Source organism: Acanthopagrus latus, chromosome 8 (assembly GCF_904848185.1).
Source record: "Acanthopagrus latus isolate v.2019 chromosome 8, fAcaLat1.1, whole genome shotgun sequence".
Taxonomy (NCBI): Eukaryota; Metazoa; Chordata; class Actinopteri; order Spariformes; family Sparidae; genus Acanthopagrus; species Acanthopagrus latus.
In genome coordinates, this window is record NC_051046.1 from 31,198,680 (window position 1) to 31,223,066 (window position 24,387).

The window sequence follows — 24,387 nt, forward strand, 5'->3', positions numbered from 1 at the left end:
CTCTCATCACCTCTACGGACAGTTGGTAGAGGGCCACTGAAAAACACCACAGTATCAAGAGGTCTGACTTTGTTCAACAGATTAGTGAAGTCTTGTTTCAATACCTCAGACTGTTGTTTCACAACATCACAGGCCCCTGTGTGTAAGACGAGTGATTTTTCTGTTGGATGTTCAGCAACGATGTCCAGAATTTTTTCTGAGATGTCAGAGACCATATCATTGGTAAAACAGAGTACTCTGGTGTTCTAATTGCTGCAAAAGCTGTTTACCTCCTTAACAGTAACATCACCCACAATCAGTGTTTGTAGTCCAGTCATTAGCTCTTTCTGTGGTCTTTTACTTTTGGATTTGGTGCCATATCTCTCCTTGTTCATTGATGGAGAGCTTGCAAGGTGTTGATGAAGTTGCTCTTACTTTTTGTTTTCACTGTTGTCCACGGTTGTTTCCTCTTTGGTTAGGGTGTTGAGGAGGCACTCTTTTCAGAGGACAGTCCAGGCCAACCAGTTGCATCACAGATCTCAGGGCACTGGGCTCTGCCTGTTAGTCATTCTCCCAAAAAGGATTTATCTTTAGGCTTTGCGCCAAGAGTATTCCAGCAGGGAAGAATATTCCTGGGCTTTTTATGCAGTCCCCAGAACTCCTGTTTTGTCGAGTCATTGTCAGGGCTAATTAGCCCTGTGTTAGCAGGCTCTTGTCTGCTGTTTTGATTCCATGGGAGAGTAGTTTTGTTCCCACATAGTCCATTCACTTCAACATTTACTTCTATCTGGTGGATCTTGGTTTCCAGCTCAGCTATTTTCTGAAGGATCTTCTGAAAGTTCACGTTCATGTTAACGAGAGGCATTTTGGTGCTAGTTAGCTTTAGCTGCTAATAGGCTTGTGCTACTTCATAGGCCTCGTTCTGAAAGTACTGAGGTCGGGGAAAAAAAAAAACAAAAAACAAAACAAAAAGGGAAATAAGGCAGCAGCAGTCAATTAATTGCTGTCCCAGTGGTTTGTAAATATCCAGGAGTCACTGCCTGTTATCTCTCAGTGAAGAAAAAGAATAACAGTGGGAAAGAAAGCAAGCAGAAGCAAGAGCAAGCAGAAAAGCGTCTGCACCCAAGCAGATACAGGAAGCAAGTGGTCAAAAAGGAAACCAGTCTGTCAAAACTACTAATAAAAAACTTAAAACCTGGGTCCAGTTATTTCTTTGTTTATGAGTAAATAGATGAGTTACCACCCTTAGTGTGAAGCCTGTCACCACAACATATGGACGACAGCCATTGGAAACATTATTAACAGTTTAATTACTTCTCAAACAACTGAATAAAACAGCACAATGGGCTGTAACAGTAACATACAGCTAACAGGACTTACCTGTTTCAGGCTGCTTTTCCACTTGAGGTAGGTGGTATAGTAGATGTGGTGGTGGAACTGATGTTTGTTGCCTGACCTGCAGCTGTATTCAAACATACAGTATATCCAAACTGTTAGACCACTGCATTAAAGCTGGGGCCGATAAGTTTGAAAAACAGTCAAGCCCAAATTAGATTTTGAAAGCATCCAGCCAGTAAACCCTGCACCCTGCACTCAGGCCCCTCTCCAAATCCACTCCCCCCAAACCATGAACACGCACTGTCCAGCAACTGCCAAATGCTGCCATCAGAGTCCGAGTCCTTACGAGCAGTGTGAAGAAGAGTGTCAGTGCATGTGTCTCATTCATCCGTAAGTAAACACCTAATATTATCATATTGACCATAAACAACCAATATAGCCATTGCTAGCACTGCTAGCTGTCAAGCTAGCTTTGTTGGCATTCAGACCTTTTTTTTGAAAGTGTATTTTGATGTTGTAACTTATTGCTGGTTAGCTAGCAGCAGCTGGCTATGGTAACATAAGATAGGGCAAAGCTAAAATATCAAGATTAGTGGTGGACCTGCTATTATTTTTTTGTATTGTTTCCCTCAGTTCTTCACAGATGAACATGAATATTGTATTGGACTCATGATAATACAATATTTTGCATGTAAAAGCTTCCACAATGACTCTGATGGCGAGTGCACTCCAGAGTAAAGCACATCATCACATCAGTGAGGACGACAGGAGGATCACATTTTACATCAGTAGTTCTTCACCATTTAAATTTGTGTTTTGGTGCATGACAAGAAACATAGTAAGTAGAAAGGTGTAAAGAAAAATACCTGACTGGTACTTCAAAAACATATTTAATAAACTGGGGCATCTGCTTATTGAACATGGAATGTCTAAAACATTGACCATTGTAATGTGTTGTGTTGTGTTCACAGTATACTGAGGACAGTCGAGCTCTGATCCAGAAAAATATCTAATCATGTTACTTATCTTATTGACTTACAGACCAGAATGCAAGGACTACTTTGGAGCAATCACATCAAGTGCTGAACTCTGCCTGACACCAATTTATTTGTCATTCTGTATTTACTCTTTGTTTTGCATTATCTCTAATTTGTCTGAACAAAGTCTTGAAAATGATAAATGCCTTTCCTTTACACTTTGAGCATAAATAAGACTCGTGTTTATTGATTTTTTTGGAATTTGTAAATAAATATTACTTAAAAAAATAGTATACCTTTTATTGTTTAGACAATATACAGTACAATTAGCATGAACGGCTATATACAGGAAGGATGTCCAGAGGCCTCTGATTATAAACACAGATCAGTGTTAGCCAACAGGCCAGGCTGCTGAAGTCGTGCTGTCTTAATTCTCAACTGTTTTGCCAGAGATTGTCCTGTAGAAAAAACAGCACAATAACTTTTCTGACAGTAAATACACATTTCAGGGACCTTGAAATTACTTCCAATTTATTATAACACCACAAATTTAGAAGCATTTTATGCAGTGACAAATATTCCTGAAAACAATCAGAAATAGCCTCTGTTACATCTGAATTGTGCCATTTACAGTCACCTCATTTTTACCAGTTCTACTTTTTGGGGGTTAGCAAAATGTCCCTTCAGAGTAATTTACATAGTTTCAGTTTTAGGGTTAGGGCTAGGGTTAGGGTTAATTACAGAAAACTGGATAAGGATGGATAACAAAATGTGTTCACAGGACATAAAGTTAAACCTGAATGTGTTCATGAGGCATAGAAACGTCATTGATTCTGTCAAAGACAACACAGGGCTGTTGCCATGTAAAAAAAATGAGAAGAAAAATGGAGAAGGGTGGGTGATGTCAAGCTCATGTGATGGGTGGCAAGTGATTAGTTATAGGGATGTTAGGTCCATTCTGTGTTTCTCTCATTCTACTGTGGTCAGCTGACAGTCTCAAGTGGTAGGCTGACATGTGACTGTTAGGACCAGCACTTGAAGCAAGTTCCTGGTGCAGCGAATGAAATGATACTATTCCTTTTTGTATTGTGTCCCGGCTGAGGAGCACATTCATCCACATAAAGCAAACCAACTTGATATGAAAGAAGAACACATGTATATGTGAAATGTATCCATCAAAGACACATATTACATGAATAACAGTGGTCTGATGCCATGTTGCTATCAGCATCAAGTTACACTCACCTGTCAGAGAGAGACTCTGCAGAAGCAGTGGAAACATCAGGGCAAGGTTCTGTCGTGGACTGACTCTTCAAATACTGGAAGTTAATGTGTCCCTCTCCAAACTATAGGACACAGAAATAGGCTGCATAAGCACCAGTGGCGGTTCTACACAGAGGCCTACAGGGCCAGTGCCCCTGTAAAAATGCCCCAGGCCCTCACTGTGGCCCCCCCTGAGCTGACTAAATAATACAATTAAAACTAAATAAATTGATCAATATATTACGATTTTATGGGCTGGTGCTAAAAGTGGAACTAATGTGACTCAGCGTTCTACATGGATTAATTAGAGCGACGCATCCAAAAACTGTGTTGCCAGGTGCGAAAAGAGAATGAGAATGACAGCAACAAGTTTTGAAGAGAGGAGCCGCTAATGTCTTGGTGCAAGAGGATAAAGAAGCGGGTGAGGAAAAAGAAGAGGGTGAAGAGAAAGAAAACATACAGGGACAGAGAGAGGAACAACCAGAGGGACAGCAAGTGGATCCATGTGGATCAAGTACTGCACCATTAGGTTTGTGATGCAGAAAAGCTGTTCTTGTTCAGGCCAGTTGCAAAGCAGTGTCATTACAATTCACAGTACAGTGTGTCCATAAAATGGTGCTTTCTGCCATTTTTTTTTTTTTTTTTTGCGTCATTGATATGTGATTGTTATGTTAAAAAAATAAACAAATACTTGGCCTACATTTTAAAATAAATGCATACAACAGTAAATAAATGTTGGAGGACAGGAGGTGGAGCTTTAGACCAAACTGGTATGAGGGGGTCAGGGCTCCATACCCACCTTTTGCAGCATTGTCCTACTGTATTTAATTTCTCATTTTTGATGGCCCTACCTCATTGTTTCAATCGATGCACTGTTTATGTACAAAATAAACTTTTGTGTGATTTTAATTTAAAGTGAAATTAAAGTATTCAACATTTAAATATCATTTGTTTCCATTTTTTAATGTGCCCCTCTGATTAAACACTGGCCCCACTTTGCCCCCTCAGTAAAATATGTCTGGAACTGCCACTAATAAGTACATTTGTAAAACGTCTTGTTCAAAGTCTATATGAATGAACCATCTAACATCTGCTTACAACTACAATACAAATTATAGTCACAGATATGTGTAATCTTCCCATGACGTGCGAATAGTGGACTTGGATTTTCACACGTGTAGCACAAGAATTGGTCTGCCTCTTACATACAGCTCATCTGGCTATTGTCCAAACATCCCAGGGTAGCAGTGCATGTGTGAACACTGCTATATGGATTAGATCCACAGGACGTGGAAACGCTGGTCTGTGTTTAAACGGGGATGCTACATGTAAATATGTTTCATGCAGGAGTAGTCTGCTATTTTAGCTAGCTAGGTAGCTAACATTATCTATAAACTGATAACATTGGTAGCTAACGTGGTGTTAGCTAATTTGACTACATAATGCATAGTAACAATACGATCCCCCAACCAAAACAAACCAACTCATTACCTGTCCAACAGAGACACAGCTACCATGGCATCTCATCAACTCCATCAGTTGTCGCCATCGCTGAAAAGCGATTTCGATGTTGAATATCGTTTTACTTCTTGTGCCGTTTAACTCCTTTTTTGGTAGCCTTCTTGAGTTCAGTCTTTCTTTCCTTTCTTTGTTCAGCAGTGTAAGCTGCTGTTGGTAACGCTGGTGATGAGATGTGTGGTTGTACTTTTCTGCCATTCTTGTCGTAAACAGTCCATCATAGCTCCAGCAGTATATTTAATAGATACTGGTCATGTGCATGGTAATAGACAGAGCCAGTGCAGGGTGGGCAGGTAAGGACAGATTTATAGATAGATAGGTTGTCCATACATTATCTACAGGCTGCTAAAATTGACAGAATGAAGTTATTACAGCCCTGTCCCTGCCAGAGACCATGATTTTTTGTTTGTTTGTTTGTTTTTCCAAATCTTTTAATATTTTGATTGCTGTCTGGATGTAACATTTTTTATAAATATGATTAAAAAAAGGTTTTTGAAGATAATTATCTCTACGTCTTTTGTGGAATTCTACTTAATGTAAAATACACACATTACAAATAAGCTGTATCTAATTTGACTAAGACCAGCATTTAATTAATAACAAAGTTTAACTGTAAAATTCAGTTATATTAAAATAATAAAACAATAAAAACAATAATAACACAGCAGTATATCAGAGACCGCAAATCATTTTCTGAATTTACACAGTACAGAGAGTGCTGTACATTGCAGATTAGAGGGTCCCTCTCCAGCAGCTGCTGGAGGCTTCTGCAAAAATGTCCTGAATGCATCAGGACAGTTACAGAGTAGATTAGCCTGACTATTACTGTACAAAACACAGCCTGCACACTATAACTTGCACCAGTGGTTGAACATAACACATTAATACCTACTTGTGATAATGCATTTGTAAATTAAAATAGGTTGCACTAAAATTAAATAGTAACACATGCCCATCAATATGGGTAATTATTTGTCCAAATTGGTCAACAAATTTCAGCACAATGTCAAACACAGGCAACAGCAGCAGCAGCAGTTAACTGGACAGCAGCAACAGTTGGCTGAATAAGCTAACAGGCTTGTAGGGCCACATTATGTAATAATGCCCCATTATGTAATAATGTAATTAATTTTCAATTCATTATGTAATAATGCCACATTTTGTAATAACCTGCCATATTTTGTAATAAATTGTTGAACGCAATATGTAATAAACTTTGCCGCATTTTGTAATAAGGTCTTACATATTGCATCAGCAATTACACAATGTAGGTGCTGCACTTTTTTATCAAGAAAATGTAATGATTGGCATTTTGCATTGTAATAATGCATTATGTGATAAACCACCAAAATGGGTGTCTTAATTAGAAAAAAAACATTATACATTCAGAACGACATTGACATTGACAGCATGAATCGAAAATATGAATTAATTTTAAAAATTAGTAGTCAAATCATTGGTCAAATCTAAATCAAATATAACTAAATTAATAGAGAATGTGTTTGAAAGCACATAGAGACAAAAACTGCACTAAATAAGTGTTACTGGCACAAACATTATCGGTGCACTGAAATGTTGGAACACACACATGCAATGTGGATTATGTTATGCAAATATTATACGTGACAGAAAGCAGACAAAACATGAAAACAAATATGGAACAGAAAATGTAACAAATTTTGCACTTTATCTGTAGTTGTAGGATATGTAAAACAACCCCTCACAATAAATATGAGTGAAAAGTAGTCTACAGACAAGAGCTGACTACTTTTCCTCTAAATTCTGGCAAAGAAAAAAGTAACTCTCTGAATACATTTGAAATTGTACTGAAGGGTATTGCTGCCATACCAGAAAACAAAAAAATACGAATCAGCATCACATTATAACACGATAAGTTTGTCTCGGGTGGAGGGGGCGGAAGTGAATCCATGGATCTGTCTAGTTAGTCTCAGTTTCATTAACACATTTATACTGTCATTGACATTTCAAGCTGACTGTGGAGGTTTGTTCGAAGCGTCTGGAGGTCGCAGCGTGACGTCGGGCCATGGAGCCCCAGGTGTCTCGCCAGCTGATCACGTTATAATGTGAAACTTTTCACTCTGACACTCTACCTGTTGTGTTCTGGCTTTTTGTTATTTTTGTTAGTGGGCTAAGCCTGAAGGGCTACAGATTTTTAGAGGGGCCAAGCCTGAGGGGCAAAAACTGGAAAACCTACCTATTCGAACTCCTCCTTGGGATTTGTTCCGATCTGCATGAAACTTGGCACGTATACTCTTCAGCTGGACTTCATCTTAAGTTATCAAAAGAATTTTGCTTGGTCAAAAAATGTGCAAATTATTAACAAACAAATTTCTGTAGCTAGCTATAAAAATGTAAACTGTTTGATGTCTCGGTCAAACTAAATGCTATTAACACCAAATTTGAGATGCTTGGTTGCCATGACACTGGGAAGGGATGAGCGGAATTTGGCGAATTTTGGCCACTAGGGGGTGCTAAAAAGATGGGAAGTTTACATCTCTCTTGAACAGCTACACCAGTTTTTACAAAATTTGGTCGGTATGATGTAGGCCCAATCCTGAGGCCATATCTTGAAGGTGGCCATGACTGGTCAATGTGGGTGTGGTGTATTACAAGATAAACAACAAAGATTAATTTCAGCCAAACTATTATGCTGAGAGCTTTTAAATTTATATGGTACAGATAGAATAGGACAGTGCTCCCATACCAAAAATTGCACATGTACTCCTCTAGGTGGCACTATAATGGATGCAATCGCGTTTTTGCTTGTAACTTCCACATTTTAAATAAAACATTTGCAAACCTTATATCCATATGTTCTCTGAATCGAGCTGGGTTTTCTAACATAGGACAAGCCTGCTTCTGCTGCACATTTCGTTTGCTAAATCGCTACGTATGCAAAACCTACTTTTTCAAACTTTTTTGAAGGAATGGGTCGAATTTGGCGAATTTTGGCCACTAGGAGGCACTAAACATATGGGAAGTTTATATCTCTTTGAAATTTGGTCAGTATGATGTAGGGCCAATACTGAGCCCATATCTTGAAGGTGGTCATGACTGGTCAATGTGGGCGTGGATTATTACAAAATAAACAACAAACATTAATTTCAGCCGAACTATTATGCTGAAAGCTTTGGCACTATAATGGGTGCAATCACATTTTTGTCTGTAACTTGCATATTTTAAATAACACATTCACAAACCTTATATCCATATGTTCCCTGAATAGAACTGGGTTTTCTGACATAGGACATGCCCACTTCTCCTGCACATTGCATTCGCTAAATCGGCAAATGCAGAACCTACTTTTTCCAACTCCTCCTACAAGTGCCATCTGCCTGAAACTTTGCACATAGAATCTCCAGATGTGTCTGATGAAGAGTCAAAAGAATTTTGGCACTCCAAAAAATCTGCTACTTATAACCAAACAATCTTTTTTGCTAGCTAAAACACACATACTCTTTCAAATTTTGGTCAAACTAAATGCTTTCAACATCAAACTTAAGTCAATTGTTCCTGAAGTCCTCCAGAGGCTCTGGGGCAAATTTGATGCAAATTGTTCATCAATGCTTGTTCTAGTTCTAGTTATTTTTTGATTTCTGCTATGGCAGCAGTACCCTTCGGTACTTCCGTATATAAGTCTACTACAGTGAATAATTTCAAATATATTGAGCAAGTTACTTTTTTCTTTGCTATAATTTAGAGAAAAAGTTGTCAGCACTTGTCTGTAGACTACTTTTCACTCATATATTTTGTGAGGGGTTGTTTTACATGTCCTACAACTACAGATAACGTGCAAAATTTGTTACATTTTCTGTTCCATATTTGTTTTCGTGTTTTGCCTGCTTTCTATCACATATAACATTTGCATAACATAATCCAGATTGCGTGTGTGACTTCCAATATTTCAGTGCATCGATAATGTTCGTGCCAGTAACACTTATTTAGTGCAGTTTTTTGTCTCTATGAGCTTTCAAACAAATTCTCTATGAATTCAGCTATATTTGATATAGCTTTGACCAGTGAAACTCCCTACTAGTTTTTGAAATTAATTCAAGACATCCATTTTGGTGATATATTATATAATGCACCAAATTATTAAATTTTCTTGATAAAAATAAATGCAATGCCTGCATCTTGTAATTACTGATGCAATATATAAGAACTTACGAACTACAAAATGCAGCAAAGCTTATTACATATTGCGTTCAACAATTGTATTACAAAATTTGGCTGATTATTACAAAATGTGGCGTTATTACATAATGAATTATATATTGATTACATTATTACATAATGGGGCGTTATTACATAATGTGGCACTGATTAGATTATTCATAAACATTTTTAGCAGCTAGCATAGCTTCATCATCTATCATTATTAGCTAGTTTTGCTATGTATAATAATTTAAACGAGTTTGTACAACACCATATTGTTTTAAATTATATAATAGACGATGTACCTTTATAGTGGGATTTCTTTTTGTTCTCTTCTTTTCTCTGTTCTCAAAATTGCACACCTGAAGGCTCGTACCATGAAATGTACCACTTTCAGCCCAGTCAACACTCACATACCCAAATGTGGGCGGGGTCATGGCCTGGTCAGATGATAAGGAAGGACAGGGATGCAAAGTTTGTCATTCCTTATTTCTTTGTTCCAAGGGCAAGTTTGGTCTCAGCTTTAGTAGGGACAATGCCTAGCAATCTATCTCCCCCCACCCCACCCCACCCCGCCTTTCCAACCCACACGGGAAAAAAAAAATAAAAAGTATTTTATTGTATTATTTTATTTATTTCAAGAACTCACCTGAAGCCCTGGCAGTCCAGCTGTTGCTTCCTCAACCTGCACTACATCTGTACTGGATTTCTAAGTTTCCTGAATATATTTCAAAATAATGCATCAATGAATAAAATGTAATCTTTATATGCATTACACTTATTTAACTTATTAGAAAGAACTGCTGTATATTAAGGGAACAGCCAAGGTTTAGGCTTTATGGAACCAATCTTTGTCATTCCAAAAATAAGAGAAAAAATGCTAATAAGAGGTCAAATAAAATCCAAACATCCTTCACTTTCATTGCTGCTTTCTCATCACAGAACCATTTCAAGACCTCACTTGAAGCCCCAACAGTCCAGCTGCTGCTTCCTCAACCTGCACTACATCTGTACAGGATTTCTGAGTTTCCTGAATGTATTTCAAAATAATGCGTCAATGAATAAAATGTCATCTTCCCAGAAGAAAATTTTACTGCTCAACGCTTGCTCCTTTATGGCTATGGAACCGTCAAGGAGCTCAATGAGAGCTCTCATTTCAGTCTCATTATAGTCTTTTTTGGTCTCAAACATTACTCATTTGTTTCTCCTAAAATTCCTTAGGAGCAATAGTTGAGACTTTACACTTTTACTGCTCAAACCTTGAGACAAAACTGAGATTTCTCATTTGTTTCTTCTAAAATTCCTTAGGAGCAATAGGTGAGACTTGCCAGCTAGCAACAGGAACCTTACTTGAGACATGACAGAGCTTTATTTGAGCCTTTCGTTGGAGATAAAAATGAGCAATACTGGAACCATAATTTTACCTGCACTGGGGAGACAAAACTGAGATTTCTCATTTGTTTCTCCTAAAATTCCTTAGGAGCAACAGGTGAGACTTGATAGCTAGCAACAAGAGCCTTACTTGAGACATGAAGGAGCTTTATTTAAGCCCTCCTTTGGAGACAAAAAATAGCAATACTGGAGCTATTTAAACAACAAAAACAAACCCACCCAGAGGAAATTTTTACTCCTCAAAGCTTGCTCCTTTCCAGCCCGGGGGAGAAAAAACTGAGATTTCTCATTTATTTCTCCTAAAATTTAGAAGGTGCAGTAGGTGACACATGACAGCTAGCAACATGAACCTTACTTGAGACATGACGGCGCTTTATTTAAGACCTCCTTTGAAAACAAAAATGAGCAATACTGGAGCTATTCTGGAGCGTATTTATCGGCACTTTTGAAAGAAATGAAAAAAAGGCCTTTATTCAGATCACCATCTTTAGTATACAACACAGCAGTTTGCACAAAATCATGATAACATTTAACATTTCCGACAATAGTGATCTCTTCAGAAACAAATGCAGATTGCCTTAACCAACCTGTAACAACTGACTATTTCAGTTGGTAGTGAAAGACAGTTTATTAATGTGTCTTTTTTCAGTGAAACTTCTTAAAGAACTGTCTAACTGTGTTCAACACAGCTGCACAACAATGCAGAACATTTCATTACTTTAGTCTTTCAGCAGTTCTTGTGTATGAGGACTTATTTGACCATGATCACCTCACCAAATGCCTTCCCAACCAATGTCCATACATCCCATGTGCCATAGTGCATGATGTACCTGCAAGAAAGACAGAAAGCCCAGATAACAAATGAATTCTCTAAACGTACCACAATAGCAAACTATCAAATATAAACTAATTACTGCATTTTGGGGAGCACACTCCATGACCACTCATTGCATTGCACTTATTTAAACTTCATGTGGTATTTTATAAGGTTTATATTCAGACATTTTTAAGGTATGTAACTGCATTGGATTCAGAAATGAATAACAAAATAACATTTTGGACTCATTACTGAATATGCAAAGAATGAATGAAACACAGATTAATAGGAGCATGGCAGGTCAGCCACCTGCTGACCACAAAACATGATAAAGTCCTGTGGGGTGAATAAACACATAAAAAATAAACATACAACAAAATTAGCAATGTAATTACTTAGACCCAGATTAGACCTGGATATGTCTGTTGGCCAAGTTGTCAACATATTATTCTGAATTTCTGTTTAATGTACCACAATTAAAACAGCTTGGTTGCTGTCCAAATTAGTTGCAATTGTGTTTGTATTGAGTAGAGGTACATGTTGCTCAGGTGAATACATGAAGAAATAAGTATATGGTAAAGGGATGATGAACTCCATGAACGTTGGGCCTAAATAATTATGTTTTTAAACCCACCCAACCTGAATCTCTCCACAGTAGCAAGCTAGAAAGCTAGCTGCTGATGGCTCTAAGTCAGGGCACTGGCAGCCAAGATAGGTCAAATGACTGCAACCCTGTTGCTACAATAGTCACAGCTTTCTGCATACCTATTTTTTGCAACACACAAACTATTTAAGGTACACAGTATGCAAAGATAATCAAATGCCTCATTTAAGGCATGGTGAAAAGAATGATTGTACTGTGTTACCTCATCTATTCAGCTCAACCTCAGCAGACTGAAGAGACCACTCGACTTTTCCTTGGGTTCACAGCAGATTATTTAGCAGTGCAGCACATCTGTTGAATAATAAAAAAAACACAATAACGTGACCAGTGGGGATCTGCTTTATAACAGCTCCTTGCCCTACACATTCAAAATGAATAAAATAAACAACTGTAACAGTCATCATATTACGTGATTTATATGTTACATCTGCAAAAGACATGATTTCTACCCCAAACTGCATGCATTTCACATAAAGTGGGCATATCTATGAAGGGGAGACCCGCCGTACTCACAGCATCTATTTTCATACTGTTACATTGAGGGGCTCCTTTGAAAATGGTCATGTCAGTTTTTTGTAACCTACTTTTAGGACATTATTTTACCTCCCTGGCCCATACCCTGGGATGACCTGCTTGGTACCAATGTTACCTTAGGTAGTGTAGTTTAACATAAAACCAGAGTTTTAACCACAGCTTCAAACTGCGTTCACTGTAGCCAGAGTTAGCTGGCGTCCTCTGCTCATTTTAAGAGGCTAATTTGTAGATATAACATTGGCTTAAAAACTGAGCCTTCTACACACTGTCTTAACTAATCTATGTTACATATTTTGGCTGAGGCTGCTGAATTCCCAGCGGGTTTAATCCCCCCCATAACCAGACTACTATAGCTAATGCTGCTAATGCTAACAAGTTCATAGTCATAAGGTGGTTTGATGCCAACATTAGCTAACACGCTAACGTTACGATATGAAGACATCTTTTTGGCTGTGGGAATCATAAGCAACATGAACAATTGGGGGGGGCAATTCCAGACAGCAGGTTCAACAAACTCTGAGCCTAACCCTGAACTGTGAGTTTTCAGTTCCAGAACAGCTGATCTGAGTTAGGTAAGTCGACTCTGAGTATGTTAAGTCTGAGTTGAGCTCGTGCCTGACAGCTAGTAAAAAGCCATCATCAATGGATCTCCGATACTGTGATTCATCATGGCAACAGGGGAGAAAACAGGAAGCAGACATTTTCTAGGGGAAAAACGTAACACGGCTGCGGCCTTAATAAAAATCACTGACAGAGTTTTAGATATGGTCATCTTTTCATTTTGGATGTAACACCACTTTCTTTTATATTAGCCTGGTTGAATGTTGTTCAATATTCTGTTTTATTTTATTATAGGCTATTTTATTTAATTGAAATCGGCTGAAAATGAAATATAAAAACATTCTTGCGATGGCTCCTCACTTTGGTTTTATTTCACATATTAAGCAAAGTAAAACTTTATTCAGTAGATATTTTAACTTGTAGTAGCGTTTACCACCAACAGATAATGTTTAACACACATCTGTGTCCTAACATCCTGCTGAGTAGTTGAACATGAAGTGGTGCTTACCTCCACCTCCACCACGTCCGACAGAGGCAGAGGAGCTGATCCTGAGTCAGGTCGCATGGTGACCAGAGGCTGAGGGCGTCACTCACCCCCAGGACCCAACATTAGAGGCAGACACACACACTGACTGTCTACAGACTGAACTAGAAGTCATTTCATCTTATACTCAATGCGGCAGCAAACTAGAAACACGGACTTTGAAATTACGTTGTTGGAAAAAATAGAATAGGCTATACTGATGGTTACTTTTGTAGTTATCTGTGGGAAATAAAGAAAGCCAAACGAAATGTGAGTTAATTCTCCTTTTCTGGCTGCTGAAAGGTGATTGATCAACCTGCAAAGTTATTATTATTATTACTTTATTTATTTATTTTTTTAAACGAAGAGGATTGTTCAGATCTGAGAGTACATCAGCGATGACGTGTAGCCTGATATTCGCTGTGCGGCCGGAGAATATAAATGACGGAGTGCTGTTCGGTTCAGTCCGCGTCAGGGAGTGAGAGCTCATGTAAATGAATCTAAATTCTCCTCCTGGTATAAAACTGTGAATTACTTCTGCTTCAACATGATCAGACTGAGAGGGAAAGGACAGCTGCTGTCAGACAGCTCCATCAGACTCAGGGTTTCTTCAGGTAAACCTGCCAGTGAGCAGGTTACGTTCACAGAGTAAGTTACCGCAGTAACAGACCCAGAGTTTAAGTTACCTCTCTTTCTGGAACTGAAAACTCAGAGTTTCTCTCATCTCAGGTTTAACAAACTCAGAGTTTTCACAAAACCCGCTTTCTGGAATACCCCCCTGGTCCACATGTGTATTTTGTTTTTGCTTCCAGTTGTCTTTCCATACAGCGAGTCTTGAAAATCAACCAACCAATCACGATGCAGAGTGTGTGATGGGCAATTCTGCTGTCCAGTGAGATAGTGTGCACATCATCCAGGGTTCACAGGTCAGATCTTGTTGCCATGTTTGTATTGTATATATACATAGAGCCTAGGGTTACAGCTGCCAATGTATATAACGCTCTTACTGTGATGATACATGACTGTAAAATATATAATCTGTGTCTATAATAACCACCATCCTGACATGTAAATGTGACATCTGTCAACCATACTGTCAACTTGGTTAACTTTAAATATGGACAACTGACTGCATAATATATGATTCAGAATCAGAAATACTTTATTGATCCCTGACAGGTAATTGCTTGCGTTACAGCTGCTCTCATTCAAAGTCAAGAATAGGCAGAAAAATGATAAAAAATGATAAATAAAACTACTACTACTACTACTACTATTTATTTTTTTTTTTACCATGAAATGTTATTTTATATATTTTATAATGTTCTTTCATAGAGTATATCTCTTCACTGCTAAACGAAAAGATAGCAGGCTCACTGCCAGTTGTAGTTTCTCATCTTGATTTGCAGACTTTTTTGTCTCCATTATTGTTATTATTAGTATTAGTACAAAAATCGCTGTATTTATAAAAACGACGTTGGTGCTTTTTATTCCCACAGACGTCACATTTACATGTCAGGATCTGGGTATTATACACAGATTAAATATTTAACTGTCATGTATCATCACAGTAACAGTGTTACATACATTGGCAGCTGTAAACACTGAAAAACATTATAAAAATCCATCCTGTAGTTTGGCGTTGACCTGTACACTGAACATAACCCTTCAGCCAATCAAATGGCAGCATATCTAATTGTGTTGCCTTGCAGGTTACACTAAAAAATGCGATGAGAGGGCACGGCAGAAAAATAGTTCTCTACATATGCTTAATACTATGAATGAGTTTGCGAAAAAATATTATATTCAATGCATTATGTAAAAAAAATTTTTAAAAAATGTTATATTAACATATATCAAAGTATTGACAAGAACAACTCTGTCTTTCCCAAACTTTGGTTGTGACTTGTCCCCATTGTCCCTATGCAAACTTATTGTTTATCATATTGTTTTATCTCTATTTCCATTAGTGCCACTAATTCAAGAGGTGTATAGATTAAAAAAAAAACAAAAACAAAAAAAAAACTGCTGTTAAATTCATGGCACCTTGCAAAAACATATAACTGTACACCAAATACTTAATTTAAGTTTTTTTTTCATTTTTTTTTTTCAGTTTGGTCCTTTAAGATAAATTGTGTTTTTCAGATTCTTTGTATGTGTATTCTAAACCTCACCAACCCCTATTGTGCCTGTCTTTCATTTGGTTAAGGAAATGTGCAAGTTACAGCTTGAAAAGGTTCTGTATGTCTGGAGAATATATTAATTTTAGTTTCTTAGCTCAATACATAATATTTCACAGTTTCAAACTTCCTGAACAAATGTTCTGACATCAACAACTCAGCCAAACTTAAAAATAAAAATCAACTTATGACAACAGGCTTCTTAAAGGATTGTCACATCAAAATGGTTAATGAGTAAATTTTGATTGCTCTTTTTACATTATTCTGGTTATGTTGCAATCTTTTTTGCAGAAGTCCACCCAACCCTGTTTTGATACATATATATAGACATATATATGACATATTTATGTATATGTATATGTGTGTGTGTGTGTGTGTGTGTGTGTGTGTGTGTGTGTGTGTGTGTGCAATTATTATCAACACTTTCACATGCTAAAGTTTAAAAAAAAAAAAATAGAATATCCTTCTTAGCAATATCTACAGTCAAAATAACCGAAAAAGTGTGTTTTCCAGCTTTGACTCTATATTTAACAAGGAAATCCATGACATGAACTGGGATGCCCTAGGTGAGCTGGCATGGAATGATATATGCTCATAAGTTTGTCACATATAGTTTTTATGTACATATTTACAGTTACAGTTATCTGATATTTTACTACTTTATATTTCAGTGTTTGACATATTTTATCCTTAGTTACTCTTGTTGAATTATCTTTCTCCATGTAAATGTGATATTTCCTTTTCTTGAATGAACAACTGAAATGTAAACAATTTCCCCCACAGGATCAGTAAAGTATTTCTGAATGGGATTCTTATTTCTTATTCACTTATAATATCTATGATGGTTTAAAATGCTTTCAGGGGCCTCATGGCTAGATGCATTAAAAAATCTCAAAAATACTTGCTGCTGTAGACCCCTGCATTCCATGTAAAGGTTTTTCAGTTGAGCAGCACACACAATGTCAACATTTTATTTAACAGATCTGTCATTTCTTATCTCTTTTCTACATAGAATTCTTTGCTGACTATTCAGAATAATCCTGAATTTAGAACAACTTTAGGACTGCTAAACTCAATTGTTTTTGACACTCGAGATTTTGTGTCAGTCCTAATCCTATATCTATTAATTGATCTATGCCAATATAATTGATTGACCTCCTTGTGGCTCCAGCTCATTTTGACACTGTTTTCATTATTGACTTGTGTTATCCCTTTTATTGTGTGAGGACAGAGGTTTATATGCAGAAACAGAAGGGTAGTAAACTTGTATTTTTCAAAGCAAGTCTGTATATTCTTGTGTTTTTCTATCAGTAACTCCAACTGCAGAGACACACAAACCTGAGGAAGATACTTTTGGGGTGAGTAACTTAAATATTAAACATGTTGAGTGTTTGGTTGAGATATGTTCTTACATTTCTTGCATTTGCTGAAGCAGATCAACTAACTAAAGTTATCCTGAATGTTTTATGGATAATAAGTTCTTAAATGCATAAACATGCATAATGCGTTTTTTTTGTAAATGTTGGACCAAAGTTGGTTGAAAAAAAACATCTGAAAGAGGGGGAGGCTGCCTAAAACTACACAGCAAGAAATTCAAGCTCAATCCACATCAACAAATAATAGCAAGACATAGTAAGAATATGTAAGAAAAAAACATCTGCTGACCAGAACGGAACTGATACAACATACAACAAAGAAACTCATAGACAGTATTACAAACCCACTAACCTACATCTGTATCATTCACAACCATAACATTTCCACAAAAGAGTAAAACTGCAAAAGTCATTCCATTATATAAAGCTGGGGACAAACAACATTTCACCAACTACAGGCCTGTATCATTTCTAGTTTCTAGTAATATTGTAAAAACAGTTTATCAGAAGGTTGGCCAGTTTCTCTGAAAAGCATGATTTATTGTCAGAGAGTCAGTACAGTTATAGAGCAACTAGATTGACATCAATGGCATCAATGGAGTACACAGAAGAAAATACTGGTTGCATTGATAATAAAAAGTATGTAGTAGGAGTTTTTAAAGATTTTTAAAAAAGCATTTTATACCTTAAACAATGTTATTGTTAGAAAAAAAATGGAAAGCTATGGCATAGGAGCAGTTATGTTGGATTAGGTAAAAAGCTATAAGGATAACAGGTAGCAGTTTGTGAAAATTGTTGGGGTCCCAAGGTAGAAGTAGGTTCAAATCATTGTATGCTATGCATACACATTTGGTTATAAGCAATTAATTTTCACAGTGGCATAAACATGATAGACATTTCATGGCAAACTCCAGTAGGCAGTAGCAGTGCAGCTCTCAGGCAGTGCACATGCAGGATATGTGTCCCATTCATTAATTTTAGGTTTTCAAACTGGTCCCTGTGCCCTGGTTCAGTATAAATGGTCCGGACTCAGCCTTGGCTTAGCCTGTAGATTTCTTTCTTGGTCTAAGTTACTACATCCTGAGGAGGACATATTGTATAGTATATTAAATCCCACATGGGAAAATTTGACTAAAGCTGAGTATGGCTAAGGTAAGTAATGTCAAGGGCCTCAATAGTCTCATAAAGAGGAAGAAAATACTCAATCAGTTAAAAAGACCCAACTGCCAGATAGCTCTTTTGCAGGAGAGCCCTGCTTTCAGAAATAGAGAAATTTGAAAAATCTTAGACAAAATATTTCACTCATAGCATCAGTCAGTTAGAAACAGGAGGCTCTCTATTTTGATACATAGACAGGTTAAGTTTGTAGCAACTAAAGTCCACAGGGACTCTGAGGGGAGATTTATTCTTAAATTCTTAAATGGATCCACTGATGGTATTGCAAGTTTAGCTTATATATATATATATATATATATATATATATATATATATATATATATATATATATATATATATATATATATATATATATATATATATATATACATACAATATTTGCCACAATCCTATAGCACAGCTGTAGCATCCTACTACTGATGCCATGTCTCATCTTTTGGATGGACAACCTACTTCAAAAACTCCTAGAACTTACAACTTAGAATGAGTAAGATATCGAAACATATATTGAGAGAGTCAGGGATGACTTCCGGTGACGTCATGGTAGGAACAACAGCCTGATCTTCTGGCCGCGGGAAGAAACCCTCAAAAAAACAGTCAAATCAGTATTTAGATGTAATTACTCAACTCTTGCTGAGGCCAGAATGTCAACTCTAAGAAAAGAAAGGCAAAGTGGCTAAAAAAGAAGAGAAATGAGACCAACCAGTCACTGCTTCACCTACACGTGATACTGGCGCTGAGGAAAAAATGGCTGCAGTGCTGGCTGAACATGAGAGAGCCATTCACTATTTACTTCAAAAAGAAGCTAAACTGTCTGCTAAGTGTGAAGACCTGGAATCCAGGGCGAAGCGGAATAATTTGCGCATATACGGAGTGAAAGAGGGAGAGGAAAGTAACGATATGATCAAGTTCATATCCAACTTGATGCGCACTTCGCTTGAGCTACCGGAGGATTTGGCCAGCTGGGTTTTTGGAAGTTGGTTCTCGTTTGATTGTATATACAAGTTCTTTCTTTCTGTTTCTGTTCTTTCTGTTCAATGCTTGTTCATATCATAGTAACAAATATGCAGTCATATCTTATGCCCCAGGTACTTAGCAGGTGCACTATGCTGAAACTGAGGTCTGAGTTGAGAATAGTAATTGAGGACAGGATGAACACTTCTATTATGCATACATGAGCAATCTAACCATAATCACGTATAATGTCCATGGACTGAATGATCCTATTAAAAGGAAAAAAATATATAGTCAGTTAAAAACATTACATTGCTCAATTGCCTTGTTACAAGAAACCCATTTACCAGAAAGAGAATATAAAAAATTAAAAAGGGAATGGGTGGGTCAAGCGTTTAATTCATCATTTGGTAAAAAAAAAAAAAAAGGGGAGTGGCAATCTTAATTAATAGAACACTAACCTTTTCCTCTGAAAAAGTTATTCAGGATAAATTAGGGAGGTTTATTTTGGTTGTGGGCGCAATAGGAGAGGCGGAGGTGTCTATTTTGAACCTATATGCCCCAAACGAACCAGACCAGAATTTCTTTAAGGAAATTGCAAATATCATTGCAGATAATGCTAAGGGCATCATGATAGTTGGGGGAAATTTCAGTGCTGTACAGGATGCCAGCAGAGAGAGGACCCCAAACTATAAAAACCAAAACACTTAATAGTATGATTTCAGAAATAGGACTTATCGACCCTTGGAGATCTAGAAACCCTTCAGGAAAAGAATTTAGTTTTTTTTTCTACTGTACATAACAGTTATTCCAGAATCGATTTCTTCTGCCTATCTCAACAGCATATGTATAAAGTAACAGATTGCTATATAGAACCAATACTCTGAGCGATCATGCTCCTGTTGCTTTTTAGATACTGGAGACTGAATGTCTCATTATTAATTAATGCTGCGGCTACACAGGATTTAAAACAACAGCCCCCTAACCCTAACCCTAAAACAATTATAAGGGGAAAGATGATTCCGATTGCATCTAGATTAGACAAAATACGACTGGAAGAACAAATGAAATTAGAAAACAAAATAAAGCAGTTAGAATCAGAACACAAAACTACAAGAACACATAATACTTTGTTAGAATTAAAGGAAAACAGGAAGGCTTTGGACAGACTCCTTACATACAAAACCGAAGGAGCCTTAAGATTTTATAAACAAAAATATTATGAATTGGGGAACAGAGCAAGCCGCTTACTAGCTTTTCAACTCCGTAAATCTCAGGCTAGTTGTGTGGTTCCTAAGATTGTACATCCCACCCTTCAAAAGACAGTCTCACACCCTAAAGAAATAGCAGACGCTTTTGCAATATTCTATAAAGAGCTATATGAAGAGACCAGATCAAAAACTAAAAAGGACAATTCTGAGGCCTTTCTTTCCAATCTGCATCTTCCCTCACTGTCAGAAGATGAAGCACTACAAATGATATCAGATATTACAGAAACTGAAGTACGGGATGCCATAAAAAAACTAAAAAAACTACAAATCTCCAGGGACAGATGGACTCCCTGGAGAGTTTTATAAATGCTTCATAGAGGACTTAGCACCTATACTAACTAAAGTCTTTAATTATGTTCTTGCTAGGTGTGACCCGCCAAATACATGGTTCAAAGTTCAAAGTCAAAGTTGGCTTTATTGTCAATGCTGCAGTATGTGCAAGACATACAGAGAATTGAAATTCTGTTTCTCTCTATCCATACAATGAGTGTAAAAAAAGAAAAAGAAAAAAAAAAAAGTAGAAGTAAAAATGAAAAATAAAAAAAATAAAGATTTCTGTCCCAAATGGTCGGAAGCTATTATATCAGTGATTCATAAGGAGGGTAAAGACCCGACACTTTGTGAAGGGTACAGACCCATTAGTTTGTTATGTAACGACCAAAAGCTGCTAACCCATATCCTGGCAAAAATAATGCAAAAAATTATAGCAAAATTGATTAATCCAGACCAGACAGGCTTCATCCCTGGCCGACAAGGAGCTAATAACATAAGAAGAACATTAAACATCATAATGTGTGCCAAGAAAAAGATGCAGAATTCCATGCTTATTAACTTCTAGCTGCATTAATCAGACAGAATGACAGTATCAAAGGCATAAAAGATCACGGTCAAATAGAACACAAAATTTCTCTTTATGCAGATGACATGCTGATATATATTAGTGATCCAGCCACCTCTGTTCCAGCATTAATGAGAAACATGATGGAATATGGAGAGCTCTCAGGCTATAAAATTAATCAATCAGTCAGAGGCAATAAAGCTGGTTGGGCACTGGCCTGCACAATTAACTGGCAGTATTAAATTTCACTGGTCTAATCAAGGGTTTAGATATTTGGGTATCATCATAACACCTGAAACACCACAGCTGTATAAAGCCAACTATGGCAAACTGATGGGCGAAATAAAAAATGACCTTACAAGATGGGAAGTTCTCCCCTTATCTCTAATAGGACGAGTGGAAACAATACAGATGAACATATTACCAAGGTTGCTTTTTCTGTTCCAATCTTTACCCATAGAGGTCACCACCTCCACATTCAAAATAATCAGTAATTGGATATCTAAATTTATTTGGCAAAACAGACGACCCAGAATCAGACTGAAAAGATTGCTATGCACAAAAGGACATGGAGGTCTCAATTTACCTAACTTGAAAAAATACTACTGGCCAGCTCAGCTAAGGTCACTGGTTGCATGGATATCTCAAGACAACGATACTAAATGGGTTGGGATGGAGCAGAGTGACTCTCTAAACATGTCCCTAGATACAGTTCCATTCCTGAGTCAAAACACTTGGAAAATAGATGAAATTGATAATCAGTGGGTTAAAACAACTCTAAGAATATGATCCATTGTGAAGAAGTTAAAACTCCCGGTGTCAATATCTAGAGCACTGAAAATTGCACAAAACACAGACTTTCTTCCATCTAAATTAGGAACAGGGTTCAAGAAATGGGAACGGGATGGCTTAGTTATGATCGATCAGTTATTTGATGGAGAAGTCCTATGGACAGCTCAGACATAAATATAACCTTCCAGCCCATGATTTTTAAAAATATCTCCAACTGAGACACTATTTACAGAAACACAAAGAATGGGACAAATTATGAACTTCGCCCTCTAATATAGAACATTTCTTTATTTTAACAATTAAAGGGACTATTAAAAAAGAAGATTATATCACACATATATAAGATACTACAAGAGGAACTAACAGAGAACAGTCTATTTATGAAAGAAAAATGGGAACTGGAAATGAATACCATAATTCCAGATAACGACTGGGAACTGTCATGCAGTGAGGGCCACAAAATTACAAACAGCCCTATCTGGAAGGAATTTGAATGGAAAACTAAGATGAGGTTTTTCAGGACTCCTGTTGTTACATCAAGATTTGCAGATACCTCAGATCTGTGCTGGAAGGGCTGTGGCTTGGTGGGAGACCACACACACATATATTCTGGGACTGTCCGAAACTGTTAAGATATTGGCTAAACATACAAATTGAAATAAAGAAGTGTTTAAATGTAAATCTTCCCTTTAAACCATCTTGTTTTGTGTTAGGAATATTGCCAGATGATTTGGAAAACTATAATCAGAGAATACTGCTGCTAGTCTTTCTTCTAATTGCTAAGAAGATGATTACAATCTCCTGGCTGAGGCCACAGCCCCCCACGGTAACACAATGGAGAGAGAAGGTTAAAGATGTTTACTACATGGAAAATATAACCGCAAGATTACACTTGAAAATAGATGTATTTTTGAATAGATGGTCCCCAAATACCTCATATTTTATTAAGTGTAACGATTCTTGCTGTGTTGATAGGTTTTTCCTTTTTTTTTTGTTTTTTTGTTTTTTTGTTCCCTGCCATTTAATTATGAATAACGAATGTCTGTGTACTGTATGTTCATCCTCCCACACAGTGAATGAAGAGCACTGCCCACTTTCAAGAACTCTATCAACTTTATGGACTCTATCTACAGTAGACATTGTTAGGATGTCAAAATCCATGGACTACCTCCACCCCATTTACACCTGTGTTGTACCCTTGAACATGCAAGTGTATATGACTGCACCTGAGAAAGGGAAATAAAATGAAGTTCAAAAAAAAGAGAGAGTCAGGAATGGTAGATGTTTGGAGAGGCAAATTCCCTAAAACTAGAGATTTGACCTTGTCCCAGCTTCGGCACAAATACGCAGGACTTCTGTTTCTGGCGGATGCTGGAGCACAACGCAGCAATTCAGCTGAATTTTGCACGGAGCAGACAGGAAGTCAAGCACTGAAATAACAAACAACATCCAGTTACTTTTCAAAATAAAACATCCAGTGTTGACATCAGCACACAAATGTCAAAAAAGAGACAAACACAGCTCTTCTGCTGATCCTTCAGTCAGGAACACTTTGTGTTGTTGTTTTTATAACACAGACCTATAACTGCGGTCGCGAGTGATCATGTGATTATCACAGGAACTCCTTAGCCTCACAATGCCAGCTGTCTACCTTACTGCGCCGTGGCAAAGGGCTAGGGTTAGGCAACCGGTGGGGATTGGTGGACGGCGGACAGCGGAGGAAAATCGGATCGGAGCCGTAACGCAGCGTAGACATATCCAGTGGAAATTTGGGAGTCTGGTTTCGTCTGCCCTGAGATGATTTTAAGGCTTTTCCAGATTCCACTGATGTTTCTCTGCTGCAGCTGGTCCTCCATCTTCTTCCTATGGCTGTTCTTGCCCTCTCTGATCTTCTTCCTCAGCTCCTTCTGCACAGCCTTCAGCCTGTTACCTGACACAAAGGCCCTTTTTTTCTCCTTAAGGTAGAGTCTTTATGTCAGGATTAATCCAGGGTTTTCTGTTTGAAAAACACTGTAGAGTTCTGGTGGGTTCAGTGTTAGGGTTAGAGAAGTTTATGTA

General features: G+C 37.4%; 1 protein-coding gene across 4 annotated transcripts in view; it reads left to right on the forward strand.

The window, feature by feature from the left end:
- Positions 1 to 24,387, forward strand: part of LOC119024832 (NT-3 growth factor receptor-like) — a 266,546-nt gene that overhangs the window by 150,349 nt on the left and 91,810 nt on the right. For all 4 annotated transcript variants that reach the window (XM_037107965.1, XM_037107966.1, XM_037107968.1 and 1 more), the window contains one exon: positions 17,234 to 17,280. In XM_037107965.1, coding sequence (XP_036963860.1) covers positions 17,234 to 17,280 — 47 coding nt within the window. The remainder of the gene's footprint in view (positions 1 to 17,233; positions 17,281 to 24,387) is intronic.